The 24745-nt window shown below is 50.9% G+C and overlaps 1 protein-coding gene across 2 annotated transcripts; it reads left to right on the top strand.

Moving 5' to 3' along the window:
- The first annotated feature begins 516 nt into the window (after positions 1 to 516).
- Positions 517 to 8180, top strand: SFXN3 (sideroflexin 3). 2 transcript variants are annotated; one of them, XR_012020715.1, is made up of 11 exons: positions 517 to 883; positions 2088 to 2251; positions 2885 to 3059; positions 3419 to 3513; positions 3883 to 3958; positions 4107 to 4192; positions 4454 to 4592; positions 4776 to 4825; positions 5686 to 5735; positions 6405 to 6452; positions 6716 to 8180. XR_012020715.1 is itself a non-coding variant. In XM_072805662.1 (11 exons), the coding sequence occupies exons 2-11, from the start codon at positions 2091 to 2093 to the stop codon at positions 6810 to 6812; spliced, it is 966 nt and encodes a 321-aa protein (XP_072661763.1). In that variant the 5' UTR covers positions 519 to 883; positions 2088 to 2090; the 3' UTR covers positions 6813 to 8180. The 2 variants fall into 2 exon arrangements, 1 of the variants encoding a protein (XP_072661763.1); XM_072805662.1 differs by having other exon boundaries at positions 519 to 883; positions 4454 to 4581.
- Positions 8181 to 24745: the final 16565 nt, after the last annotated feature.

Genomic DNA, 24745 nt, shown 5'->3' with positions numbered 1-24745 from the left:
ATGCATCCTCCTTCTGTGTCACAAAGTGTCTCTCTGGCCACCCACCCAGTTCTGGAAAGGGCACAGGGTGGAGCAGCTGGCTCCAGGACACTAGGGGAGGAAGAACTTTCTGATCCACTTGCTTGATGCAGACACATCCCAGGGTAGGGACTAGGGCTGAGATCCGTGGTGCGGATGTAGTGATTGGGAGCAGTGGAGCTAGGGTAAGGAGGGGGCTGGAGGAGGAAAAGGTGAGAACATAGAGGACACACAGGCCGGAGCAAGACCGTAAAGGGCTGTGAATGCCGAAGTGCTGCGACAAGAGCTTGTGGGAACTGGGGTAGGAGCCCAGGGGGGCAAGTAGGCGGCGGCCGCTACCAAGGCAGCCATCTAGTAAACTAGCTGGGCGGTAATCCGAGTCCCTCCGGGCGCCCCATCAGAGGATGGCCCCGCCAAGCCACGAGCCTTCGCCCCGCGCGCTGCGAGCCGTCGTCCCGGGCACCTCGGCCGGTTGCTGCCGAGGCAGGCTGCGCCCCCCAGGCCACCTAGGGTACTACAAGCAAAGGGGGCGCACCCGCGCTTCCTCCCCTCCTCTCTCCCGCTGGGAACTGGCCAGAACTGATTCCCGGAGCCCCCATTGGCTCTGGGAGGCGGTGGAGGGCCAGGTCCCTGGAGCCCCGGCTGGGGGCGTCTCCCCAAACGGCACCCACCGCCCCCAGGCTCTGCCAATCCCTGGGCACGCCTGGCGGACGCGCGGGAGGGGGGAGCCCCCGCCCCTCCCGCCGGTCAGCGTCACGCGTGACGTTACGCGTGATGGGTGGGAGGGCAGGAGCAGGGGCGACGCGCCTAGAGGAAGGCGGGTCTCGGAGCTGCAGAAACCGGACGCCCAGGAGCTCGGGAAAGCGTGAGTGCTGGCTGCCCGGGGTGGGGTTCGGCGGTCAGGGGAGTAGGGGACTGAGGACTGAGAGGGAGGGAAGCCTGCCTTGAAGTGTGCTCTCCGTCCTATCCGGATTCAGTATCCGGTTCTGGGGAGGTTTTTGGGGCCCGAGGGGAGGTTGTTTGGGGGGAGGAATGTTAGGGTGAGGCCTCATGTGGTTACACATTCAAGTGCCTACAGTTGATGGATATGGGTTGTGTGTGTATGTGTGAGTGTGCAAGTAACGGTCTTTGTGGGCTAGTGTATGCAGGGCGTGTCCACTGTATGTCTGTGTAGGGCATGTGTGTATCTTTGTGTGTGGGTATGTTAGTGTGAGTGTGTCAGAGAGGGGAGGGCGTGCCTTCCAGTGAGGGAGGAAGTGTGGTTGGAGAGGATTAGTCATATTGTAGGATTTTGCCTAACACAGCCAGATGGCTGCTTCAGGCTTTCCTCTCTGTACTAGGTGGAGAGGGCACTTACCGAATCTCCCTTTCTGGACGTAGGTGGCTCAGGGAGAGTTGGGAGTCTGTGGCAGCCCTGTCCAGCTGGGGAACAAGGAGGGCCTTGGGCCATTCAGTGTGGGTTGAGGAAAATGCCCCCGGAGAGGTGACTTGTGCATGCCCATGAGGAGGCATGCCTGGCTGGCAGCAGCTTCACTTATTTGAGATCTGGAATAGATAAGCCCTGGAGTGGCCAGTGAGCCCTTGGTCTCCTCCAATCAGGGGCTGGGGCGTGGGACGGCTTATGCCATCCTCCCAAACAGCCTTGGGGGTTTGCATCTAGGTCTCAAGGCAGCTGGGGCCTGAAGCTCACATGAACTTGGATATATATAATGCTTAGAACGTACATTTTTGTGCATATAGGGTGCAAGAGAAGCTGCACAGGATTAGTGGCTTCTCTTGCATCAACCATACACATGTAAATCCTCACTGATGAAAATCTGTACCAGGCCAGAGTGCAAAGGAGATCTATTTTTCCATTTGTTTTCTCCTACCCCTCCTCCCCTCTGAGTCAGGATATTGCCTGGAAAACAGCTCCTCCCTCTAACCCTTGCTTACCTATCTGGAGTCACCTTGAGCTCTAGTAGGGATTGGTGATAGGCCCAGGGACCAGGGCAAGGCCGCCAAAGTTTCCCACAAGCAGAGCTCTTGAACTGCCTTGGAGTCCTCTGACTCTGGTCTTTGCCCTGCAGAAAATGGGTGAGTTGCCCTTAGATATCAATATCCAGGAACCTCGCTGGGACCAAAGCACTTTCCTGGGCAGAGCCCGGCACTTCTTCACTGTTACCGACCCCCGAAATCTGCTGCTGTCTGGAGCACAGCTGGAAGCTTCACGGAACATCGTGCAGAACTACAGGTAGACTGCTACCCCATCTGACCCTGTACCCCAGGGTCTCATTCCCTGCCATTAATACATTACGTTTTGCATCTCTTTCCCCAAGCTTGAGAGTGACCCTGTCCCATTCCTCAACCCCCTTATTCCCTGGCACTGTGTTGGAATCACAGACAACTATGGCACAGAGCTTTAACCCAGAGAATTTTAGGGTGTTTAGGTTGAGGTGGCATTGATCTTTGTGGGTAGGAGGCTGCTATATGCTTCACAAACCCTCTAGAGGGACCTGTCCCACTGCTAAGTCACCCTCTGCAAGGACAGAGGGTCTCAAAGTTGAGTCTCCAGGAGGAAAATCCCCTGTGATGCCCCTAGTCATTTCAACCCATTGGAAACCAAGATTTAGGCAGAAAGAGAAGGCCACCCTTCTTTGTGTGGCTAGAAGGAAAATAGAAATAGGAGCCCACCTACCCTTCTGGGATGATGTGGTTCTCCCCCAGAGACCAGAATAAAGGAGAATAAAGGAGCTCCTTTATTCTGAGATTGGGGGCCAGAGTTCCTGGTCCTCTGCCCAGACTTCCCCTGAGCTGACTGGTCAGGGCTTTCAGGGGCAGATCTGCTGCCGAGAATTACCTGTCTCTTCCTTGCCATTCTCTACAGGGCTGGCGTGGTGACACCCGGGCTCACTGAGGACCAGCTGTGGAGAGCCAAGTATGTGTACGACTCTGCCTTCCATCCCGACACAGGGGAGAAGGTGGTCCTGATTGGCCGTATGTCAGCGCAGGTGCCCATGAACATGACCATCACTGGCTGCATGCTCACCTTCTACAGGCAGGTCCCGTCCCATGTGTCCCCTCCCATGAGTCCCTGAAGGGTTCCTGAGCGCTCTATCCAACCAGAGTGTAGCTTGATGACTCAATGACGCCAGCTGGGCAGAAAATAGTGGGTGGGAGCTTGTGTTCGAATCCCCTACATTCCTCAGAACTCAGCCCCGGGGTTCCTCCCACCCCAGAGACAGTGTATGTAGTTGCATAAGTGGGGAGGGTCATGTAGGGGTCACCAGAGCAAGTTCTTGGGTCACCAGTTGGGTCCCTCCTGAAGGCTTGGGAATAACCTTTTGGGATTTCATTATCAGGTTTGAGGACCAGGGGTACTGTAGGGGGTGGAAGTAAATGTCTTTGTTCTCTCAGGAAGACCCCGACAGTGGTGTTCTGGCAGTGGGTGAATCAGTCCTTCAACGCTGTTGTTAACTACTCCAACCGCAGTGGCGATGCTCCCATTACTGTGGGGTGAGAGCTTGTCCCCGGGGACTTCTCCAGGGGCCCACCACTGCTCCCTCTTGTTTGCTCCTGTTCCCAGAATGCTTGTTCAGCTAATGACCCCAAGCCCTCCTTGCAGCCTGTCCCTCTTCCCCAGTTTCCTGGCCTGAGGGCACGGCATCCTCCTATGTTTGCTATGGGGTGGGGTGGGGTGGGGGGTGGGGCCCCTCCTCCTGAAGGGGTGGGATCAGAGCTTCCAGACAAGTCAACACTGTAGCAGGGGAGGAATTTCTCTGCCTTCCATGCCTCATGTGTTGAGGGTTTGGCACGTCCTGAAGGAAAGAACCACATGCTGGACTGTTCACCTCCCACATTGTGTCTTGACTCTTCCACCCACAGGCAGCTGGGAACAGCTTATGTGAGTGCCACCACTGGTGCGGTGGCCACAGCCCTGGGACTCAAATCCCTCACCAAGGTAAATGCCCCCCATTTACCCTTTATTTGTTTCCCTTTTCTCCATCACTTGTCTATACCAACCTATAGGCTCCCCACATCTCTCCCCCGAGAGCTCCTCACTACCCCATGGCCCTTAGGGCTTCTAAGTGACATCTTGCTTCCCCCAGCACCTGCCCCCCCTGGTTGGCAGATTTGTGCCCTTTGCAGCGGTGGCAGCTGCCAACTGCATCAACATCCCCCTGATGAGGCAGAGGTGAGTGGCTCCAGCTCCTGGCATGCATGCCCGGTGTGCAGGTAGGCACGTTCTTCCACCATGCAGAGTAGCCCAGTCCTTCTCCTTCCCCAAACAGAAGTTTCTGGGCATGGTCTCAGTCTAACTCTGGGGTCCTGGGGTAGGAGAAATAGCCTTTAAATCTATGACATCTGAGGGGACCCCAGGGAATAGCTGCCTGTGAGGGTATTACAGGTAGGATTTAGGGCCTGTGATCTGACTCCCACCCGCCTTCCTTTTCAGGGAACTGCAGGTGGGCATCCCAGTGACTGATGAGGAAAGTCAGAGACTTGGCCACTCGGTGGCTGCAGCCAAGCAGGGAATCTTCCAGGTGGTGATATCAAGAATCTGCATGGCCATTCCTGCCATGGGTGAGGCAGAGGTGCCTACGTGGGGCATGGGAGGCTCTAAGAGAATGCGGGGCCGTCTCTTAGAGGGGCTTTGAGCACTCTGGAGGCTGTGACTCTGGGGGGAGTGGTTAGAGCGGTGAAGGGGATCCACCCCTCCTTAGGATCCTAACTTTCACTTACTAACTCCCTCCTTTTCTGCTTCGTTCTCCCCACAGCCATTCCCCCCGTGATCATGGACACTCTGGAGAAGAAAGACTTCCTAAAGGTAGGTCACTCTCACCTTTCCCGTCTTGGAAATGGTGGTGGCTGGAAGCAGAGGTGACCAGTCCCCAAGCCTGTTTCCACCTTGGCCTGAGTCTGAGTTGTGCCTCTTGACTGCCCCACCCCTGTGCTGCCCCCTCCTTCATTCATTCAGCAAGAAGGAATTGGGCTGAGGTGAAGGAACACTAAGGGAGCAGGAGAAGAAGATAAGGGAAGGAAGGACATGGTTTCTGTCCTGAAGAGAACTGGTGTCACTTCAGAACCTCTGACACACACAGGGATGGACTACACCACAGTCACACTTGACATCATATTTATGCCATCACCTGCTACCAACAGTGAGACACACAGGCTCACACGTGCACAAACAGAGCAGAGATGCAAAGCACAGGGATACAAGCTCATTCACTGAATCATTTATTATTCACAAGTATATATTGAGCACCAGCTGTGCCCATTGGAGGAACAGAGGGGTGGTTCCTGTGGCTGGAGTGAATGGAAAAGGGTGTGTGAAGAACAGGAAAGGGGACCAGTTCATGCATGCCACTGGGCGCAGGAGGAAGCGAGTGGAGGATTAGAGGAGGCTTCCTGAAGAAAGCAGCTTCCAAAGGAAGTGGGGAACCAATTCTCAGAGGGGAGACTGGGTGATGGAACACTAGGGAGGCTGTCAGCAAGCAGGCCCTGGCTGTAGTGGAGGGTGGTGATCTGGAAATTCCATCCATGTTATGGACTTGGGACAAAGAAAAGGGCCACATATCAGAGGCTCCAAGGCAGGATTGGTGGGGTAGAGCTGCAATGGGGGAATGGGGTGGGGCCGGGGAGGAGGGGACACAAAGCCATTCCACTGTCTCTATCTCCCCACAGCGTCGCCCTTGGCTGGGGGCACCCCTGCAGGTGGGACTGGTGGGCTTCTGGTAAGTGTGCAGAGACTCAGCTATGGTGTGTGAGAGCACCCTTTCCATGGTGGATGTGATAGATAGTTATTGATTTCAAGATGTTTATGTACATCATTCATTCATTCATACATTTGGCTGGTAGAGGTCTTGGACACTTGTAGGGCACGCTGTGTGTGTTAGGGGGTGATCTCCATCCTTGAAGGTCAAGAGTCTAATTGAAGAGATTCTAGTCTTTTTTTAAAATATTTTATTTATTTATTCATGAGAGACACACACAGAGAGAAAGAGAGACAGAGGGAGAAGCAGGCTCCATGCAGGGAGCCCAATGCAGGACTCCATCCTGGGTCTCCAGGATCAGGCCCTGGGCTGAAGGCAGCACTAAACTGCTGAGCCACCCGGGCTGCCCAAGATTCTAGTCTTCATCTGAGAGGAAAGCATGGGAATGTACCTTTTGGTCCCATCCAGGAGTTTCATACACATTTAATTGCTGATTCTGGCACTCACTGGCTGTGGAGCTCTGGGTCACTGCTCCGGAGGCTCTTTCCTCAGCCAGAACCTAATGTCAGCCCTGGCTTTAATCAATCTCTACCTTTCTTTTGGAGCTATCTCTGGAGATGGGGTGGGGTGCAGGGCGGGAACAACCTTAGGTCAAAACTTCACAAAACTTTCCAACGCTCTTCTCCCCAGCCTGGTATTTGCCACCCCCTTGTGCTGTGCCCTGTTCCCTCAGAGAAGGTAAGTTCCACCCCTGGGCTTGGCTGGGCCCTCTGGATTGGTCACCACATCTCTGGAAACAGCCAACCTTGGGGTCTTTCAGTGTGTTCCAGGGGGAGGCCTGGCAGGCACTAAACTTATTCTGGGGGTGAGGATATGACAGTGAGCTGGGCCTTCTGGCAGTCGAAGATTATTCAGCCTGGGAGGAGGGAGGGTGATGACCGTTTAGCCTGATGAGGTGGAGCTCACAGGATACTTAGCCCACCTGTGCTGTTCTGTTGCAGCTCCTTACATGTGAGCAGGCTGGAGCCAGAGCTGAGAGCTCAGATCCGTGAGCAAAACCCTGACATCGAAGTGGTTTACTACAACAAGGGGCTTTGAGGGAGGATCAGCCCCTGGCCCCCTCCCTCACCTCCTTGTGGCTGCTGCTTTAGCAGAGCCTTACCCTCCTGGCCACTTACCCATCTGCCTGGTACTGGTTGGGGGCTTTGGTGGGGAAGCAGCCATTGAGAGCAGCAATCCATTAGGCTGAGAGAGGTGCCCCAATTAAGCCTTTTTCTGTCCTCTCTGGTTTCTAGAGCAGGGCCACATAATCCTTTTCTCCTATGCTTCTATGTCTACATGTATACATATACGAGACATGCGCACGTGCATGTGTGTATCTGTGTACATGCCGTCCTGGAAGCTAGGAACAGACACACTGTCCTCGGATATTTTGATATCTGGCCTCTCTCCTCGGCATTGTGCCACCTGTCAGTCAGCCAGGCTACACGACTTTCCTGCCTCAACAGTTCTACTGGCCAAGTCATTTCTAGTGGCACCTCTCCCCTTCTGGACACAGGAGGAGCCCCAGGATCACAGCACAGAGTCTAAGGGACACTAGCAGGCCCAACTGGGCTGAATCCTTCAGATTTCTGGTTCCTGGGTCCCAAAGCTGATCCAGGAACTGGGGTGGCAGAGGAAGATATACCAGGATAAGGGAAGCAGGGGTTTTATGCATCCTCCACATCCTGAAGTAGATCATTTCCTCTTCTCTCCTCTATCAGAACAAAGGAGTGTCAGTATCCTGTACCACTCTTGCCATCTTCCCATCTCATTCCCACTGCAGTGTGGGCATCTTTGGGTACAATCTTAGGAGTTCTTGGTCTGCTCTGACATCATAGCCTCAAATCTACACGTACAGTCCCAACTCCTTCCCCAAACCAAAAAGCCATGAAGGCAGAGCAAACATTCCCCTTTAAGAGCTCCCACTGCACCCTCTTACAGAGGGACACAGCTGTGGGAATGGTGCTTAACCTCCACAGGTATCTGAGTGGATGTAACTAGGACACCCTCAAGGGCAAGTAGGCCCTGAGTGTACAATCTTAAGACAGGAAATTTTGTCTTCTGTTGACTCTTGTCAGACATTCAGCAGAACCCTGACCCTAGCTTCTCTTTTTTGAGGCTTAGCCCTGCTCCTACCTCTACTCCCACTCCCACCTCCCAAGAGGAAGAAGAGCCTGGGCATCCATAGGTGGTCTAAATGGGAGATAGGCATGGGAATGGGAGTGTAGAGTGTAGAGGTACACTCATAGAATACAGGGCTGGACCTTGACTTCAACTCCTATGAGCTCTGGCTGAAGCAATGGGTGGGACAGATGAAGGCCCCAGTGGGATCCCCCAAGAGTACTTTCCTGCTCCTTCAACTATCTGCCATCAGTGACTAAAACTATGATGCCATTGCTACTCAATAAACTGAAAACCTGTCTACTTCTTGATCTTCACTTGATTCCGTGTCCTAAGTGTCCAGGAAGAGCCGGCCTCCTGCCGGAGGCCTTCTTTTTCTTCCCTTCCCACAAAATGTGGGTCTTAGTCTCTTCCCTCCCCTTCTGTAGGGCACCTCAGCCCCCAGCAGAGGGCGCTGTGAGATTAGAAAATCAGTCCTCCAGCAGCACCCTGAGTACTACTAACCTACAGGGCATGTAGATGCCTTCTCTTCCCTTTGCAGACAGAGTCCTGGCCAGGAGTTTTGATCACATACCTACATACCAACCCAGGCTCTGGGCATCTGTGTTCCCTTCAGGCATTTGGCATGGGCTGGTAGTTTCTGGTTCCCAGGGCAGCCTCTGGAGAGAGGAAGGATAGAGGGCTAAGGACTGTCCAGCTCTATCAGAGAGGTTAGGTCACCAGCACATCCTCCATACCCCCAACAGTACAACACAGGAACAAGCCTGTTACAGACCATTTGCTAGTTAACACCCCTTCCCCCATCCCAGGATCTTCCACTCCCTCCTTATGTAACCACCCCTCCCCCCATTTTTTTCCCTGGGAAAAATGAGGCCAAAAGTTCATGTCTATGAACAGAGAATGAAAGCTACCATTAAATAGTTTAATAACTGCATCTCTTACCTTCTTTGGAAGATTCAAAAGAATAAAACATGGATGAATCTACAATAAAATCCATTGTCTACTCCCTGTAGGACATACCCTTCATCTTCCCTTTTTCAGCTTAAAGATCTCACACTAGGTGATGAAGAAAATCTTTAGGTCCAAACAGCCACACAACAGTGTGAAGTGAACCTGGTACCTTGGCCTGGGCTTGCTCACTTCTCTTGGGAAGTTGAAGTTTACTCGTATGGACAATGGGAGTGACACTAGCTTATTGATCCCTGCGTGTGACGCCAAGCTTAATAAGGCCAAGTGTTTTAAGTCCATTAGCTCTTAGGATCTTCACAACCCACTGCGGGGCCAGACATGTTATGTCCATTCTTAGCAAAAACAAAGGCTTAGGTAAGATATTTAAAAAGTTGCCCACAAAAAAAAAAAAAAAAAAGGTTGCCCACAGCTGCACAACTAGGAAGTAGTGGAACCAGGATTCAAGTGGAGCTGTGTGACTCTGAAGCCTCTATGCTAAGCTTCTTCCTGACCTGCCAGCCACCAGCCAAACTTGAAATAGTTCTCCTGGTCCCTTTGACATTCCAGGGCATCGCCTCCTTGGGCCCAGTTTGTTTACAGGCCAGCAAAACTGAGGCCCACAAATATACTCGGACCTTTACTAAAGCCACTGAGGAGTTTCCAAACTTGAAAGTTTTATAGCTGAAGGCACATGAGCAAAGATTCCTATTCTTTTTTTTTTTTTTTTTCTTCTGAGAAAGAGAAAGAACACATGCAGAGGGGGTGCAGAGGGAGAAGCAGACTCCTCACTGAGCAGGGAACCTGACTCGGGCCTCAATGTGAGGCTGGATCCTAGGACCCGGAGATCATGACCTGAGCTGAAGGCAGCAGCTTAACTGGAGCCACGCAAGCCACCCCGTCCTATTCTTGACTAAATATGCGACAATACTTAGGGCACCGAGCCGGCTCAGTCAGTATAGCCTGTGACTCCTGGTCTTGGGGCCCACGTTGGACTTAGAGCTTACTTAAAGAAATGTATGTGGGGTGACATTTAGAAAACCAGTTTCAATTCCATCCTGTTCTGCCAGCTTTGAGCAGGGCCTCCCATCAAGCCCATGGGACACTGAGTCAACTCTTCCAGCCTCTCTCTGGAGTTACGGCTTTTGCCTTTGGTAATCCCCTCCACAGGGGACCTTGAACTTTTACTGGAAAATCCACATAAAATAAACCTACTTGGGGAGTGAGGTACCAGAATCTCTGTTTAACCAGATCATGAAGAACATTTTATTTTATTTTTTTAAAGAAGATTTTTTTTTAAAGATTTTATTTATTCATGAGACACACACACACACACACACACACAGAGGCAGAGACACAGGCAGAGGGAGAAGCAGGCTCCATGCAGGGAGCCCGATGTGGGACGCAACTTCAGGTCTCCAGGATCACACCCTGGGCTGAAGGCGGAGCCAAACCACTTAGCCACCAGGGCTGCCCATGAAGAACATTTTATAACGTACTTAGCTGTGCTCAGCAGATAACACCAAACCGTACCAGACAGAAGACCGGCCAAGGCACCAGAAGGGCCAGTTAGGAAGGACTGCTTTCCTGCCACCTTTCCTTCCTCATTCCACACCAGTTTCTCAAAGCAAAAGTTAGCTTTAGGCTCGCTTCACGGGCTCTCTAGGGGGCAACTCCTAGCCAGACAGTCTTTTCCAGACTGCCTCCACATACTTGGGCTTTTTCTCAGAAATCAGCATTTGGGCAGAGGCAGCACTTCTTTCCCTGGAAAGTAAGCTCCCCCGTTCTTGGGCCTCCCCTCTTCCTCTCTTCCTCCTCAGACTCTGGGAACCTTCTTTGGGAGCCTATATCGGCGTCCTTGGTCTTCCTCCCCAGCCTTCTTCCCCTGGCCTGGCCTCATCTGCTCCAGAGTCCCCACCTTGCTCATCCTGAAGGCCACAACCCTCCCTCTCTCCCAGCCCATGTTCTAAGGAGAAAAAGGGGCTCCTGTCTGGCTTAGGCTGGCCAGAGGGAGGGGGCCAAGCGTGCAGATCCAGCTCTTCTTCGGGGTCCCTGAGGCCGGCATCTCAGCATCTCGGGGCCGGGGTTAGGGCCAGTTTCAGCTCCGGCCCTGTGGGCGCATGCCAGCCAGACTAGGCTAGTCCTCGGTCCCCGGCGGTGCCCTACGAGTCACACAGCCAAGCCCCGTTTCCCCTCAACCAAGCTGTCGGTGCGAAGCCAGGCGCGTACTAACGCACTCGGGCGCGTCAGTCAGTCCGTCACAGGGAGGCCACGCCCCCGGGGGCGGAGCCCGTCGGGCGCAGAGTCCCGCCCCTGCTCCGGCCCTTGTCAGTCAAGGGCTCGGCTCCACCGCCTTTCCGTTTCCCAGGCAACGGCTTTGCGGCCGCTGGCGGGGAAACCATTCTTCCCTGGAGGAGCTACGAACTTACGTCTCAGATCCGCTTTCCGGGTGACCTCGGTCCCGGACCGTTAAATCCGCCAAGTCGCCTCCCTCCCTCCGCTCCGAAGGCCGCGAGCGCCTCAGCGCCCGCCCTTGGACTTCCTGCCCGGAAATCCGGGCGGTTTTCGAGGAATCGCGCGAGGCCCCTCCGAGGTCGCCAGCACGGATTTCTCTGCGGCTTAGAGGCTATCGGCGCAGCCTCTTGCACTTACTTGCATCCCACAGTTCAGGAAACGTTTACCGAACTCGGCTAAGAGTGGCTCCGTGCCCGGCGCTGGGTAGAAATGGCCTGTTGGGTGGACCGAGTCCCTTCCCATCTGCAGGGACACAGCCTGTGCCCAGCAGTCATCAAGGCCTCTCTCTCCATTCCCTCTACATCAGTGTCCCTGCCTGTTACAGCGATCTCTGCCCTGATGCTGATGCCGAGGCATTCTTTTGCTAGGAATTGTGGAGGAATCTTGACCTCGTTGCATCATTCCCTCCAGGGGAGGTTCTGGGCAGCTCCCTCCTCTTTCTAAATATCCACACCTTTTTCCTCCCAACTCAGGCTGCCAGAGGGACAAGGCAGGCCCCAGCCTTTCGTCCCAGCCCCCTCCAACTTTCTCCTTCCACCCTCCAATCTTAGACCGGCAAGGTTTGCACCTGACCAGGAAAACAGGGGAGGAATGCTTCCTCCCCTCACCTCACACCTCCGATAGGAGAGTAACCAGCTCCTGCTAACAAGCAACAGTTCCTTCAAGGTAAAGTGTATGCTTATGGAACAAGGGTTTGCTGTATAAATCTATAAATTAACCAATCAGCCACCTGTAACCTCCCTTCTATCACCAGCAAGTCCTCAATCAGAAATTTTATTTCCCAGAAGCTCTTCTGGTTTGGGTTTTAATTCCAGTTATTTTGCAGAAAGCAGCAGAGAATGATTGTGACTAGCTTCAGTGAACAGAGATGTATTGGGAGGACTCTGCAATAGCTCTCACAACCAGAGATGGGGCTAGCTAGCCTGGCCTTGGAAAGAGCGGGAAGCTGGACATCTCTGGGGACCTCAGCAACTGGAGTTTATAGACACTGTCATTAAGGTAGCAGCTTCAACCAGCTTCAGTTTCTGATCTGCCTATTTAAGTTTCAGAAATCAGGGGCACCTGAATCAGTTAAGTGTCTTGTCTTTGGTTCAGGTCAGGATCTCCAGGTCCTGGGATTGAGCCCCGAATCCAGCTTCCTGCTCAGCAAGGAGTTGGCCTCTCTCTCCCTCCCGCCTCTCCCTTTGCCCCTCTCCACAGCTCATTTCTTCTATCTCTCAAATAAATAAATAAAATCTTAAAAAAAAAAGTTTCAGAAATCAGCTTAGATCAGTTGTCTCCTAGAAGGTGGCTAGAGGTCAGGGTCAAGTTACAAGGACATTGGACATCTTTACTTCAAATCTACTTCTATGATTGAGGCTGTTCCCAAAGTAGGGCAATTACCCTGAGCTGGGAACCACCATGATTGATATTTACTACAGCATGTATTATTATTGGTCCTAAACAGAGGATTTTTTCCAGTTTAAATGAAACTTCCCCTAAGGGCAGGCACCATAGCTTCCCTTTTAAAAAAATGCAATAAAAAAAACCATGACACAAGATTTACCATCTTAACCATTTATAAGTGTACAATTCAGTTGTTAAGTATATTCACATTGTTGTGAAACAGATCTTCACAACTTTTTCATTGCACATCTGAAACTCTATACTCATTAAACAACAGCCCAAGGGAAGCCCCGGTAGCCCAGCGGTTTAGCGCCACCTTCAGTCCAGGGTGTGATCCTGGAGACCTGGGATTGAGTCCTATGTCAGTCTCCCTGCATGGAGCCTGCTCCTCCCTCTGCCTGTGTCTCTGCCACTCTCTCTCTCTCTCTCTCTCTCTCTGTCTCTCTGTCTCTCATGAATAAATAAATAAAAATCTTTAAAAAGAAAAAAAAAAGAAAAATTAGTTGTTTAAAAAAAAAAACAGCTCATAGCATCACTTTTTTTATGCTCACCACACTTATAAAACTGCCTGACTCACAGTAACTACTCAATACATGTTTGCTGAATAAATGAACAAGGAATGCAAAGTGCCCTAAACTCCACTTATATGTTGATCCTCAGATCACTAACACAGTGTTTCTCCGTGTTATTCCTCAGCAAACCTGTCACATTTTCACAAAGGAAGCAATGGCTCACATCCTTAGTGATTTTGCCCTGGAGGATGGGAGAGCATACCCTCACAGGGAGGCATAACAGAACCTTGTGTGAAAAGTCCCTCAGGCATAAAGCTCTTTTCCTAGACATGTCCCTACATATGATGGCTAGTGGGAGGAGGAGCTTAGCTCCCTCTCTTCTGTGTCTCTCTAGGAGTCCCAGAGGAAAGGGGGTGAGGGAAAGAGCATCTCACCTGTAATCAGAGCCACTGTCTCCAACTCTCTTGTCTGTTTCTCTGCACATCTCAATTCCTCTTTCCCATGGCAATTAGTTTCCCGTGGTGCTGACCTACCCTCTATCTCTGCAGCTTCTTGGGGGCTGGCCCTGAGCTGCCATCATTTGAGGCATGCTGGAAAGGAGACACCTTCACCTTATTCTTGTCCAGCTCCTACTGTGTGGCCCCCCAGCAAAGTTGCTTGGGCCTCTGGCCACATAGTTTCATTTTCATGGCCTGTTTTCCAGGGCACCAAGGCACAATGGGGTGGGGAGATGTTGGGTAATAGTGATGTAAGATTAAATATCACCCTACAATATACCTAGAAGCATTCCTTTTTATGATACTCAGGTCTTCTGCTGAGCCTGGCTCTTCCTGCTGGACCTGCTTGTCACTGCTAGTGATTTTCTTTCCAGGCCCCATTTCTGCAAGCTGCCTTCTGACACCTAAACCCCCAGGCTGTCAGACTCATCTGCTTACATCTGACCCCTGAGTCGTGGACGAGATTCAAGTTCTTTTCTTGAACTTTGGCTAAATCAGGTGACTTCCATTCAATTGCCCCAAACTTTCCAAGACCACTAAAGAGGCTTGCTGTGTAAAGGAAACAGGCAGACTCCCTAAATCTGTGGTTTCCAAACTGTGTACTCAGATATCCCAGACTACCACAGTGAATTTGCAAGACTGCTACAGGATATTTTCAGTTTTTGAGAGGAACCCAACAATACTCTGCATCTGCTGGACATTGCACGAACTACTAACTCAGGTTCAGTTTCAAAATTAGATTCTGCTGCATTATTTTCAATGTCTTCGCAAAAGTGCATTTTTTATTATTGCTGTGCCAAAAAAAATAGCAAGAACTACACAAAAGTCAATGTGGCACAGAAAATGAGGGTGGCAGTATCCAAGCTGATTCTGAGTTTTTAGTAGAAGTTATGCAGATCTGAACAGGTGCAACATCCCATTAATAAGTAATGAAGGTTAAGAACTACAAAAAAATGGGGGTGCTTGGCTGGCTCACTGGGTAGCCATGCAACTCTTGATCGTGGGGTGGTGAGTTCCAGCCCCACATTGCATGTGGAGCCTACTTAAAAGTAATAATAGTAATAAAAAAGAATTACATAAAAATATTCTTGAAGCACCTGGGTCGCTCAGTCGGTTAAGCATTTCACTCTTGGTCCCAGCTCAGGTTGTAATCTTGTGGGATTAAGCCATGTGTTGGGCTCTATGCTCTGCAGGGAATCTGCTTCAGATTCTCTCTCCCTCCTATTCGCTCTGTCTCTCTCTCAAATAAAACCTTTAAAAAATATATTCTCCTCACCCCAATGTATGTGTATTCGTTTTTCAAGCAGGTACAAAAGAGGCATACTAAATTGCTTGGACCTAAGTACCTACAAGGAATTATTAGACATTTCTTTTAGCCTAGGGCGCTGTGAAAAAATTACTGGAAAACTAAAGGTTCTATGATTCTAGAAAGTTGGGAAGCCTTGCCCTAAATGCATGAGGGAAGAAATGAAGGCATGAGGGAATATCACTGGAGTGTAATGGGTCTCAGATCTGCCCTCTGTAAACTCCAGGTACTGTGCCTTTGTAGGAAATTTTCTCTTATTGAATTCTTAATAATTCTTTGTGGGAAGTCTTAATCTTGTTTCAGTGATCCAGGTTGTTCACAATGTGATCAGAGGGTGATAGAGAGTCCCTAGGGACTGGGGAGGGTGGTGGAAACTTAGAAGCCAGAGCCGTCTTGGCCGGGCCAGCTGAGATCAGAGGCAAAGGAGAAAACCGCGGCTGAGGACGCTGGGGCCCCTCAACGCCCGGCTCTGCTCTGCATCAGGTAGTCGGTCCCCGGGACCTGCCCCCACGCTGCGCCCCCTGGAGGTCACACTGGGTCTGTTGGACCGGACCAACAAGCTATCGCCCCGCCCCTGGAAATCTGGGGGCCTTTGAGCCCCAAGCCATCCCGTGGAAGGGGTGGGTGGCTGCCAGTGGTGTTCCACTCAGGTCTGCGCTTCTCCCTCCTTCCCCGCCCGCATCCTCCGGTGACTGGAGGACGCCTTCCCGGAGCGAGGACGGCAGAACCGGAGGGTCCCTAGCTCCCCGGCTCATACATTAAAGATGCAGAGGCGCCGGGGCTGCGGTGCCACAAGCATGAAGACAAATTTTTAATCCCGAGCAAGAAGATGCCGGGAGATGGGGGGCGCGGGAGAAAAATGAATTAGGTTTTTATTATGTGTTTTATTATGCTGTAATTGAACAGGATTAGGTGAGAATACAATATTTTTCTGAGGCGCCTGGAGGGGGAAGGGGGCGGGAGAGAGGCTGACAGCGAGCGAGAGACAGCGAAGCCCGCAGAGAAGCCGCGGCTCCCGGACGCAGCGGCTCCCAGGGGAGGGGAAGAGCGGCGCCGACCCGGCTGGGTGCGCCCAAGCGCCACCGCCACCAACCCCCTGGCAGTTTCGGCCACGTGGGGTGGGTGAGGGGGACTGTATTAGGACCAGGTTAGCTAAGGTCCCGCGAGGGTATGCTGGGGAGGGGGGTGGGTGGGCTTGAGAGTTGGAGGGCCAGGAGCTCACAAGCCCGCTCCAGAAGGGAAATTGAGTCACAGAGGGGCAGGAGCGCGGCAAGGAAAAGACAAGGCGCCCTGGAGTCATTAAGGTCGCGGAAGCCTGCGAATTCACACTTGCTTCTAACATCTCTGCCCTGCACACGTCGGACACAGGCCTTGTGCTTCAGCAGCATTTCGGAGCGCCCACTTTGTGCTCGGCCCTCGCTTATTGCAGCGCGACCCCTCCGCCCCCCATATCCCGTCCCACTGCTGTCACCTCTGAAAAGATCCGTATTTACCCAGGCCTACTCCAGCACTGCGCCCCCAGAAGGCCTCCTCAGGTAAAGGGCGCCCAGGTGAGCCCCCGCAGTCGGCGGAGCTAACCGCCCTCTCACCCCTGGAATCGCCACACACACACACACACACACACACACACCCGGGAGCTCGGGCAGCCCGGCCGGGCAGCTTCATTAAGGGCGGCCGCCAGCCCCACGTCTCACCTGCTGCAGCGCCCCTCGCGCTCCGCCGGGGACCCGCTCCTGGCGGTGATGAAGAGGCCCATTAGCCGCTTCTACCTTTAGGGCGGACTGGGCCGCTCTCCCCACTTCCCAATTAGGACATTAGAAACCGTCAACCAAGATTAATAGTTGCCCGGCTCCGGGGCAGGGAGATGAGCCCAGATATCGCAGCAGCGCCGCACGCAAGGCTCGGGCCAACTTGGTGTGCGCCGGCCTTACCACCTGCCGCCGCCAGCCCTCCTTCCACCAGCCCTACCTCCGCCTCCTTCCCCTCTTCCCCTGGGCTCGCCTGAAACTCTCAGGTGAGCCCCACAATGGGGTCGGGAGTGTCAGAGACCGGAGTCATATTTTCTCTGCTGGGTCTTCGCCCCAGGCGGCTCCAAGGCTAGGCGAGTTGGGGAGGGAGGTGCCCTCTCCTGGGAACTCCCTCAGCTTTCCTAAAGACTTGATTGAAAGACTTCTGATCTTAACGACTGGACAGACCATCGCTTTCTCGGAGAGGCTTCCTTGACCCTCTCTTCCCCAGGTCAATCTTCCTCCTATTCTCCATCATTGCTCCACCGTATTTTTCAGCATATGTACCATACGTGTGCTTTTACCTTTGTGTGATTATATCATTGATGTCTGCCGCCCTCACTGGACTGCAGACTCCAGGGGGAAGGGACCATCATTTTGCTCCGCATGGGCTCTGGAGCGCCTTCAGTAATTGTGTGTTGAATGAGTTAGTGGGCAACAGGCGTTCCCTGTGTTTTTCCTGAAACCTCTGCTTCCTGCGCAAGCTCCCTCTGCTCCCTTCTTAAACAGCCTCATAGCACCTGCACTCTTCCTTCTCGTTCATATTGTAATTGTAACTTATTAATTATTTCCATGATTACCTGTTCAGTGTCTTCTTCCCCTTGAGGGCATAAGCTCCTGGGGAGGGGGGCAGGCAGGGGTTGGGCACACAGCTGTACCCGGGAGGACTGCCAGCCTGACCTCAGCACACTTTGTTTGACAGATTATTGTGTCTGAGGGTCTAGGAGCTTTAGAACTCTTCCAATCCCATCCTTTTGAGGTCTCTGTGGCCTGAAGGGGCAAATAACTTGCCTGAGGTTACACAGCTAGCTAGAAGCAAAACCAGGATGAAACCTTTTCTAACAGGCTGTGATTTTTATCCAAAAGTCACATCATCTGGGACCCTGGGGCAGTCCCTTCTGAACTCTGAGGTTTCTAAGCCTTGGTGGGCCTTGGGGGTGATCCCAAGTATCTCTTCCTTTGGAGATGGAGATGGAACTAAGCCGTTCCGCCTCCCTGCAGGGTAAGAGTTTTGGGGCCCAGGGACACTCTATACACTGTGTCGACAGGGGCAAAAACTTGAGGTTGTTTCAACTTTAGTTTATCTTTCCTGGATGTAAAACTAGGAGAGCCCCCTCCACCACCCTAGAGAGATGAGAACTATCTCTGTGCCACCCCCCCACCCCACCCCCAACTGCCCCAGGGGGCAGGGGGGGAATAATGATTTAGAAGCAGAAAATGAAAGGAACCTCAGAGAAAGTGCTAAGACCCAGAGAGTGGGGGCCTGAGATCCTCCACCTCATCACACCCTGCCCCCCCACCCCACGCCCTGTCACCTCTCTAGAACCTACACACTAGCGGGAGGGCCAGGGACTGGGTTTGGGGATAGGGGTAAGATCGATACTTCACTGGGTTTTGATGACCGCAGGCTTTCACCTTGCAGATAATGGGGTGAGCGGCAGTAAACTCTCACCGACAGAGCGGGCTCCCCCGGCCTTAATGAGATAATCAATACTTGTTCTCGGCTTAATTTCCATCTAATTGCTCTTTAACGACGCCGGATAATGGGCCGCCTCCTGTGAGGAGAGAGCTGGCTGGGAATCCGACCTGCCTCGGACTCCCGCCCCTCCTTCCCCGGGCGGGGTGCCCTCGCGCAGGTGGGATGGGGGCGCACCCGGCTCCCGGGCTGGGCTGGAGCTCCCTCCGCCGGCCTCTTACCGCGCGGTCACCTGCCTGCGGTGTTCTCGGTCTCCGCAGGGGGCGCTCCAGGCCTTGGCTGCGGGATCCTCGGCAGGGCGCTGGGTTCTGGGCTCTTGCCGGTCCCCCGACTGGGCCGCGGAACCGCGCAGTGCCCTCGCCGCCTGCCCGCGCCTCATCCTCCCTGCTACCCACCCGGCCAGGCAAGTCGCGGCGGAACCCCGCGCCGAGGTGCGGGGCCTCCGCACTGGTCCTTTCCTCCCTGTCCTTCTCACTGCCTTGCCAAACTGCAAGGGGTTGGCGGTCCTGAGGCTTTAGGTAAACTGCTGCACCTAAGAAAGTCTTCAATCCTATTTTTTCCGGTAAGTAGCTGGGCTGCTTCCCGCAAAATTACCGGTTGGTTATCACGGACCATTCAGACAAGGAGGGGAGAGGGGCAAAAAGAAGGGACCCCTTGGGTGGGACCCCTAAGCTCCATGGCTCAGAGGCTCACATTGCCCTCCCCCCCAGCTCAGATAGACACCCGATTTCCACTCACCACAGCCCCCACCCCAAGCACCCATAGCCAGGAGAGTTACTGCCAACAGCAGCGGCTCAGGTATCTGCCATAACTCTCTCCCCTTCTACTTGCCTGTCTCAGCACTAGAGATGCTGAGGTTCTCCCCAAGGCCTCTCAAGGGTCCCGGCCTCCCAGGAGACTGAGTTGCCTTCCCCCACCCTCCTCGCAGCCCCAGCTCATCTCTTTTGTCTTCTTTTATTTTTAATACTTTTTTAAAGATTTATTTTTATTTATTTATGATAGACACACACACACACACACACACACACACACACACACACACACCCTGGGCCAAAGGCAGGTGCAAAACCGCTGAGCCACCCAGGGATCCCCTCTTTTGTCTTCTCTTGATACTAATCACCAAGCACTTTGGCCTCAGATGCTATAACCAAGGATGTGCCCCATCACATCCCACCTCCTGATTTTCTGCTCACTGGGGACACGCTTACCTGCATCTCTAAGCCTTGGCTCCTGTAGAGGAACATTTACATTTATAAACCACCCGCTGCAGTTCTGATTGCAGCTACAAGGACTGATTCCAGCTGCACGGATGTTAGGCTGACAAAGATAACAATGATAGTGTCAGGATGTGTGACGGTTAGAATCATGCCTTGGACCTAGGCAGCCCCAGGTTCAAGTCCTAATTCTGTTGCTTACTAGTTGGTGTGACAGTGGGTGGACTTACCTACAGGTCTGAACCTCGGTCTTCTTATTTAAAAAATGAGGTTAATAATCCTACTTTACAAGCCACCGTAGGTGTGAAAGAAGCTCATGTAATGTAAATTTCTGGCCACAGTGCCTGGCACATTGGAACTATTTGCTAAATGGTAGCTGTTGCTGTTGTGAATTAGAGCCAAAGAATCCTCTAGGTCAAGGATCATAACTGCAAGGCTACAGGGGCAGGCAGAAATCTTAAATTATAGAAGTTGGTCCCATCATCAGGACTGTGGTGAGCCAGAGAGGAACAGCCCCACCTAAAACAGCGGCCAGGACTTATCTTCAATGGTTGCTAGGTGGACCAAATTCCCCTGGTTTTCTCTTCTTCTTTAAAAAAAAAAATATCTTATTTTTTGGCAGCACCAGCAGCTTGATATTAGCTCTGACTTTTCTTACCTCCCGATCTCAGCATTAAGAGCAGCTGGGAGTTCTCCCTTAGGCTTCTCTGAACATCCTGGCCTGATGACTCTGGCCCCCAAATTCTGAGTTTTTATATAAAAGTTCTCACTACGGAAATATTGGCAACTATCTAAAAACTCAAAAACATTGTGCCAAATACAACATGTCTGAAGGCTGAATTCACCCTCATTTCTCAGAAGAAACTGAGGTTTAGGTAGGTCACAGCTGCTGGCAAAGCTGCCTGGAAGCCTAGATTCAATGTGAAAGTAAGAACTTCTGTGAGGCCCTTTCTACACTGCAGGGCCTGCTTAGCGTTCACCCACTGCAGATGCTGCCAGTGGCTGGGGCCAGAGTTAGCACTTGGCAGCTCCTGAAGCACAAGACCTGGGTCACAGCAGTCCTCTCTTGTGATGAATCCAGATTCTTTAAGAAAGGTTGTAGAGGGTAGTGTGACATTAAATCAAGCTTCAGGGGGATCCCTGGGTGGCTCAGCGGTTTAGCGCCTGCCTTCGGCCCAGGGTGTGATCCTGGAGTCCTGGGATCGAGTCCCACGTCGGGCTCCCTGCATGGAGCCTGCTTCTCTGCTTCTCTTTCTCCCTGTGTTTCTCATGAATAAATAAATAAAATGCTTTTAAAAAATAAATCAAGCTTCAGGACCCTGAAGATCACAATTTTGTTTAAAGTGCCATTTTGGACACCTTTCTTTCTTTTTCTTTCTTTCTTTCTTTCTTTCTTTCTTTCTTTCTTTCTTTCTTTCTTTCTTTTTCTTTCTTTCTTTCTAAGATTTTTATTCATGAGAGACAGAGAGAGAGAGGCAGAGACATAGGCAGAGAGAGAAGCAGGCTCCTCACAGGGAGCCCAATGTGGGATTCGATCCCAGGACTGGGATCACGCCCTGAGATGAAGGCAGATGCTCAATCGCTGAGCCACCCAGGCATTCCTTGGACACATTGCTTGAGCCCAATTTCAGTGTGATTCTACTTTAAAAATTCCCCGCTTGGGTCTCCCTCAATCGGGGGAGAGAGCCAGCAGGAGGTTTGCTAGGCACAGTTCTCATGATCCGCTACCTCTCTTCCTGTACCTTACCTTTGGGGAAAAGGGTAGAAAATGCACAAAGGCATCTGGGGTTCATGTGGCTAAGCATTTTGACACGTAAGGCTTAGGTACTTCTGAACATGCTCAGAGATTCATGCTGAGCCTCATGTTTGTTCTTTACAGCCTATTCCTTTTAACATGTTTGTTCTGTTCATGCTGAGTTGCCCACACTGACCAGAGATGGCAGTTGTTCTCTGCCCAGAATTATACTCAACATATTCTGATCCTCACCTGGGGTCTGGAGTTCTTTTTAAAAAAGATTTTATTTTATTTTTTTCATGAAAGACACAGAAAGAGGCAGAAACATAGGCAGAGGGAGAAGCAGGTTCCCTGCTGGGAGCCTGATATGGGACTTGATCCCAGGAGCCCAAAATCATGACCTAAGCCAAAGGCAGGTACTCAACCACTGAGCCACCCAGGTGTCCCAGGGGCCCAGAGTTCTCTATGTGGTGTGGTTCTTTACAAGCCAAGGAGTTTGTGCCAAATAGTGCTCTTTGTCTTCCATCAGCCCTTGAGAAAACATCTCACCATTTCTTCCTCAGAATTCTGAGGATAAATTTTCCAGATTATTCCTTGGTTTCAGAGAAATAGCCAGTTCAGAGGAGTCTTGGATGTTAACCTATTGTCCAACTTCTCACAGAAGCCACCACTGAACTGTTGTATCTTAAAAGTAAAGGTTGAAAGTGGGATGTGAGAAAGAATACTGTCACAAATGAATGTAGTTTGGGGTCCAAGATCTTTTCTTGGTCACATGGTCTTGATGGGGCTCTCAGACAGAGTGCCTTTACAGGGGTCATCCTAGTCTTGGTTCCTCAGAAAGCACATCTTGAGACAAGGATTGAGTAGAAGTTGTTTATTTGGAAACCCTCCCAGAAAACAAGGTTTTCCCAGAAAAAGGGGTTTATTTGGAAACCCTCTCCCAGTGAGAGAGAAGGGGAGGGAGGAAAAGCAAATCAAGAATGCATCAGTGAGTGAGTTACCACTGGAGGGTAACTGGGGCCCTCTGGAAGACTGGACAGGATACAGAATTATCCCACTGAAAGGACAGGAAGCAGAGGTATTTATCCTTCAAATCCTGGCCCTCATGGGCTATGGCTTGCTCTTGAGTTAACTCTGCCCTGCTACCTCAACTCACTCTAGGGGCCAGAGGCCTCCCTTAGGCAGAGAGACTCATGAGATTGTACAGGAACTCTCTGCAGGTAAAGTTTGGTGTGGTCAAGGATAAATGGGTGGGGCACTGACTGTATCTGCTATAGGGGGAGACTTGTGCTCCAGGACGGCCAGGCCTTGGCCATGTGATTAATTCTTATTGAGCATATCACTCAAGCAGAGTCAATAAAATGTGATAAATATATTGATGCTTTTTTCCTGGGAGCCATAAATATATGCAGGCTGAAGCTGTTTAGGGCCTTCTTCCCTGGCTTCTTGGAAGAAAATATTAGAAGTGGATTCATCAGTTTGAATATATTGGTGTGACATTCGGGGGAGAAGTCTCGGCCAGAGATGGAAATTTGGGAATCATCTGGACATATAAGATCATGGTAGAAGGAATGAGGAATTACTGTAGAAGTGCTACCAGAAAGTTGTCTCACTGGCCTCACAGAAAATTGTCTTCAATTAAAAAGCAAGGTGAGGTGGAAGAACCTGCCACTTCAGAGAACATCACTTGCCATCACCAAATCTCCTTCTAAGTATGCCATAATGAAGAGTTGACTTCAACTGGTGACCCTGGGGCTCTACCCTTGCCCACAGCTGCCCCCAACAGGTAGGTATAGACTGTGAAAATGTGTATTTATCTTTCCTGACAACTAGCCTCCTTTCCCTTTAATGACTTTTTATAAGATTTTATTTTTTATATAATCTTTACACCCAGTGTGGGGCTCAAACTCACAACCCCAACATTAAGAGCTTCATGCTCCACTGATTGAGTCAGCCAGGTGCCCCCTTCGACGACTTTTGATAGTAATTTAAAAAACAACTTATGTATTAAATGACATTTGGTCTACTATTATAGATTCCACAAGCTTTTCCCTTGGTATGAATTTTAGTCTCTCATATCCCCCAGAAGACCCATTTATTTACCTCACATTAACACAAATCTATACATATGATAAAATTTCAATTATAAACACATATACCATATGGATACATGTAAAAACTGGTGAAATCTGAATAATGTCCATAGTTTGGTTAGTAGTTGATAGTAGTGTAACAATATGGGGCGCCTGGGTGGCTCAGATGGTTAAGCATCCAGCTGCTGATTTTGGCTCAGGTCATGATCTCAGGGTTGTGGGATCAAGCCCCACACTGGGCTCCGTTCTGAGTTGGCTTGAGATTCTCTCTCTCCCTCTCCTTCTGCCCTTCTTCCCAACCCATTCCCCACCTCTAAAATAAATAAATCTTTTTTAAAAATAGTATTGTAGCAAGGTCAATGCCTAGTTCTGATAATTATAGTATGGTAGTATAAAATGTTATCATTGGGCTAGGGTGGGTAAAGGGTATATGGGAACTTTCTGTATTATTTTTGAAACTTCTATGCAAATGTTAAATTATTTCAAAATAGTTTTTAAAAAGCCAGGGGAGGAATCCTTGTGGACTGGCCATCTTAGAATCTTAGACTCTAGGGCAGCCCCAGTGGCCCACGGGTTTAGCGCCACCTTCAGCCCAGGGTGTGATCTGGAGACCCAGGGTTGAGTCCCACTGTGGTCAGGCTCCCTGCATGGAGCCTGCTTCTCCTCCTGCCTGTGTCTCTGCCTCTCTCTCTCTCTCTCTGTGTGTATCTCTCATGAATAAATACATAAATAAAATCTTTTTTTAAAAAAAGAATATTAGACTCTAAAATATTTACTTAATGGCTAAAATTTAAAAGATTGACAATACCAAGTGTTGGCAAGGATGCGGCACAACGGGAACTCTCATTAATTGCTGGTGACTATGCAAATTGATAGCATTACTTTGGAAAATGGTTTTGGTAATAACTACTAATGTTGAATACATGTATATCACAAGATGCAGCAATTCCATTCCTAGGTGTATTGCAATTTACATAGAAGTAAAAACCAGGTAAAATTAAAAGAGAGTTAGAAATGGTTATCTAAGGGGTAATGGAGAGATTAATGGTTGTGATGGGACATGATGGGTGTTTATGGGAGTTAACAATGTTCTATTTCTTGACCTAGATGATGATCACGAGTATTCATTTTGTAATAATTAATGGAATTATATCTCTATTTTGTGCACTTTTGTGCTTATCTG

The sequence above is a fragment of the Canis lupus genome, chromosome 29 (assembly GCF_048164855.1).
Source record: "Canis lupus baileyi chromosome 29, mCanLup2.hap1, whole genome shotgun sequence".
NCBI lineage: Eukaryota > Metazoa > Chordata > Mammalia > Carnivora > Canidae > Canis > Canis lupus.
This window is presented reverse-complemented; position numbering and strand designations above follow the sequence as displayed.

What these genes read in the sequence shown, in the direction of transcription:
- SFXN3 (XM_072805662.1), top strand. Translation starts at nt 2,091, where the DNA reads ATGGGTGAGTTGCCCTTAGATATCAATATCCAGGAACCTCGCTGGGAC. An exon ending in AGAAGAAAGACTTCCTAAAG is followed by an intron (nt 4,826 to 5,685) that starts GTAGGTCACTCT and finishes ATCTCCCCACAG; the next exon opens with CGTCGCCCTTGGCTGGGGGC. An exon ending in GCCCTGTTCCCTCAGAGAAG is followed by an intron (nt 6,453 to 6,715) that starts GTAAGTTCCACC and finishes GTTCTGTTGCAG; the next exon opens with CTCCTTACATGTGAGCAGGC.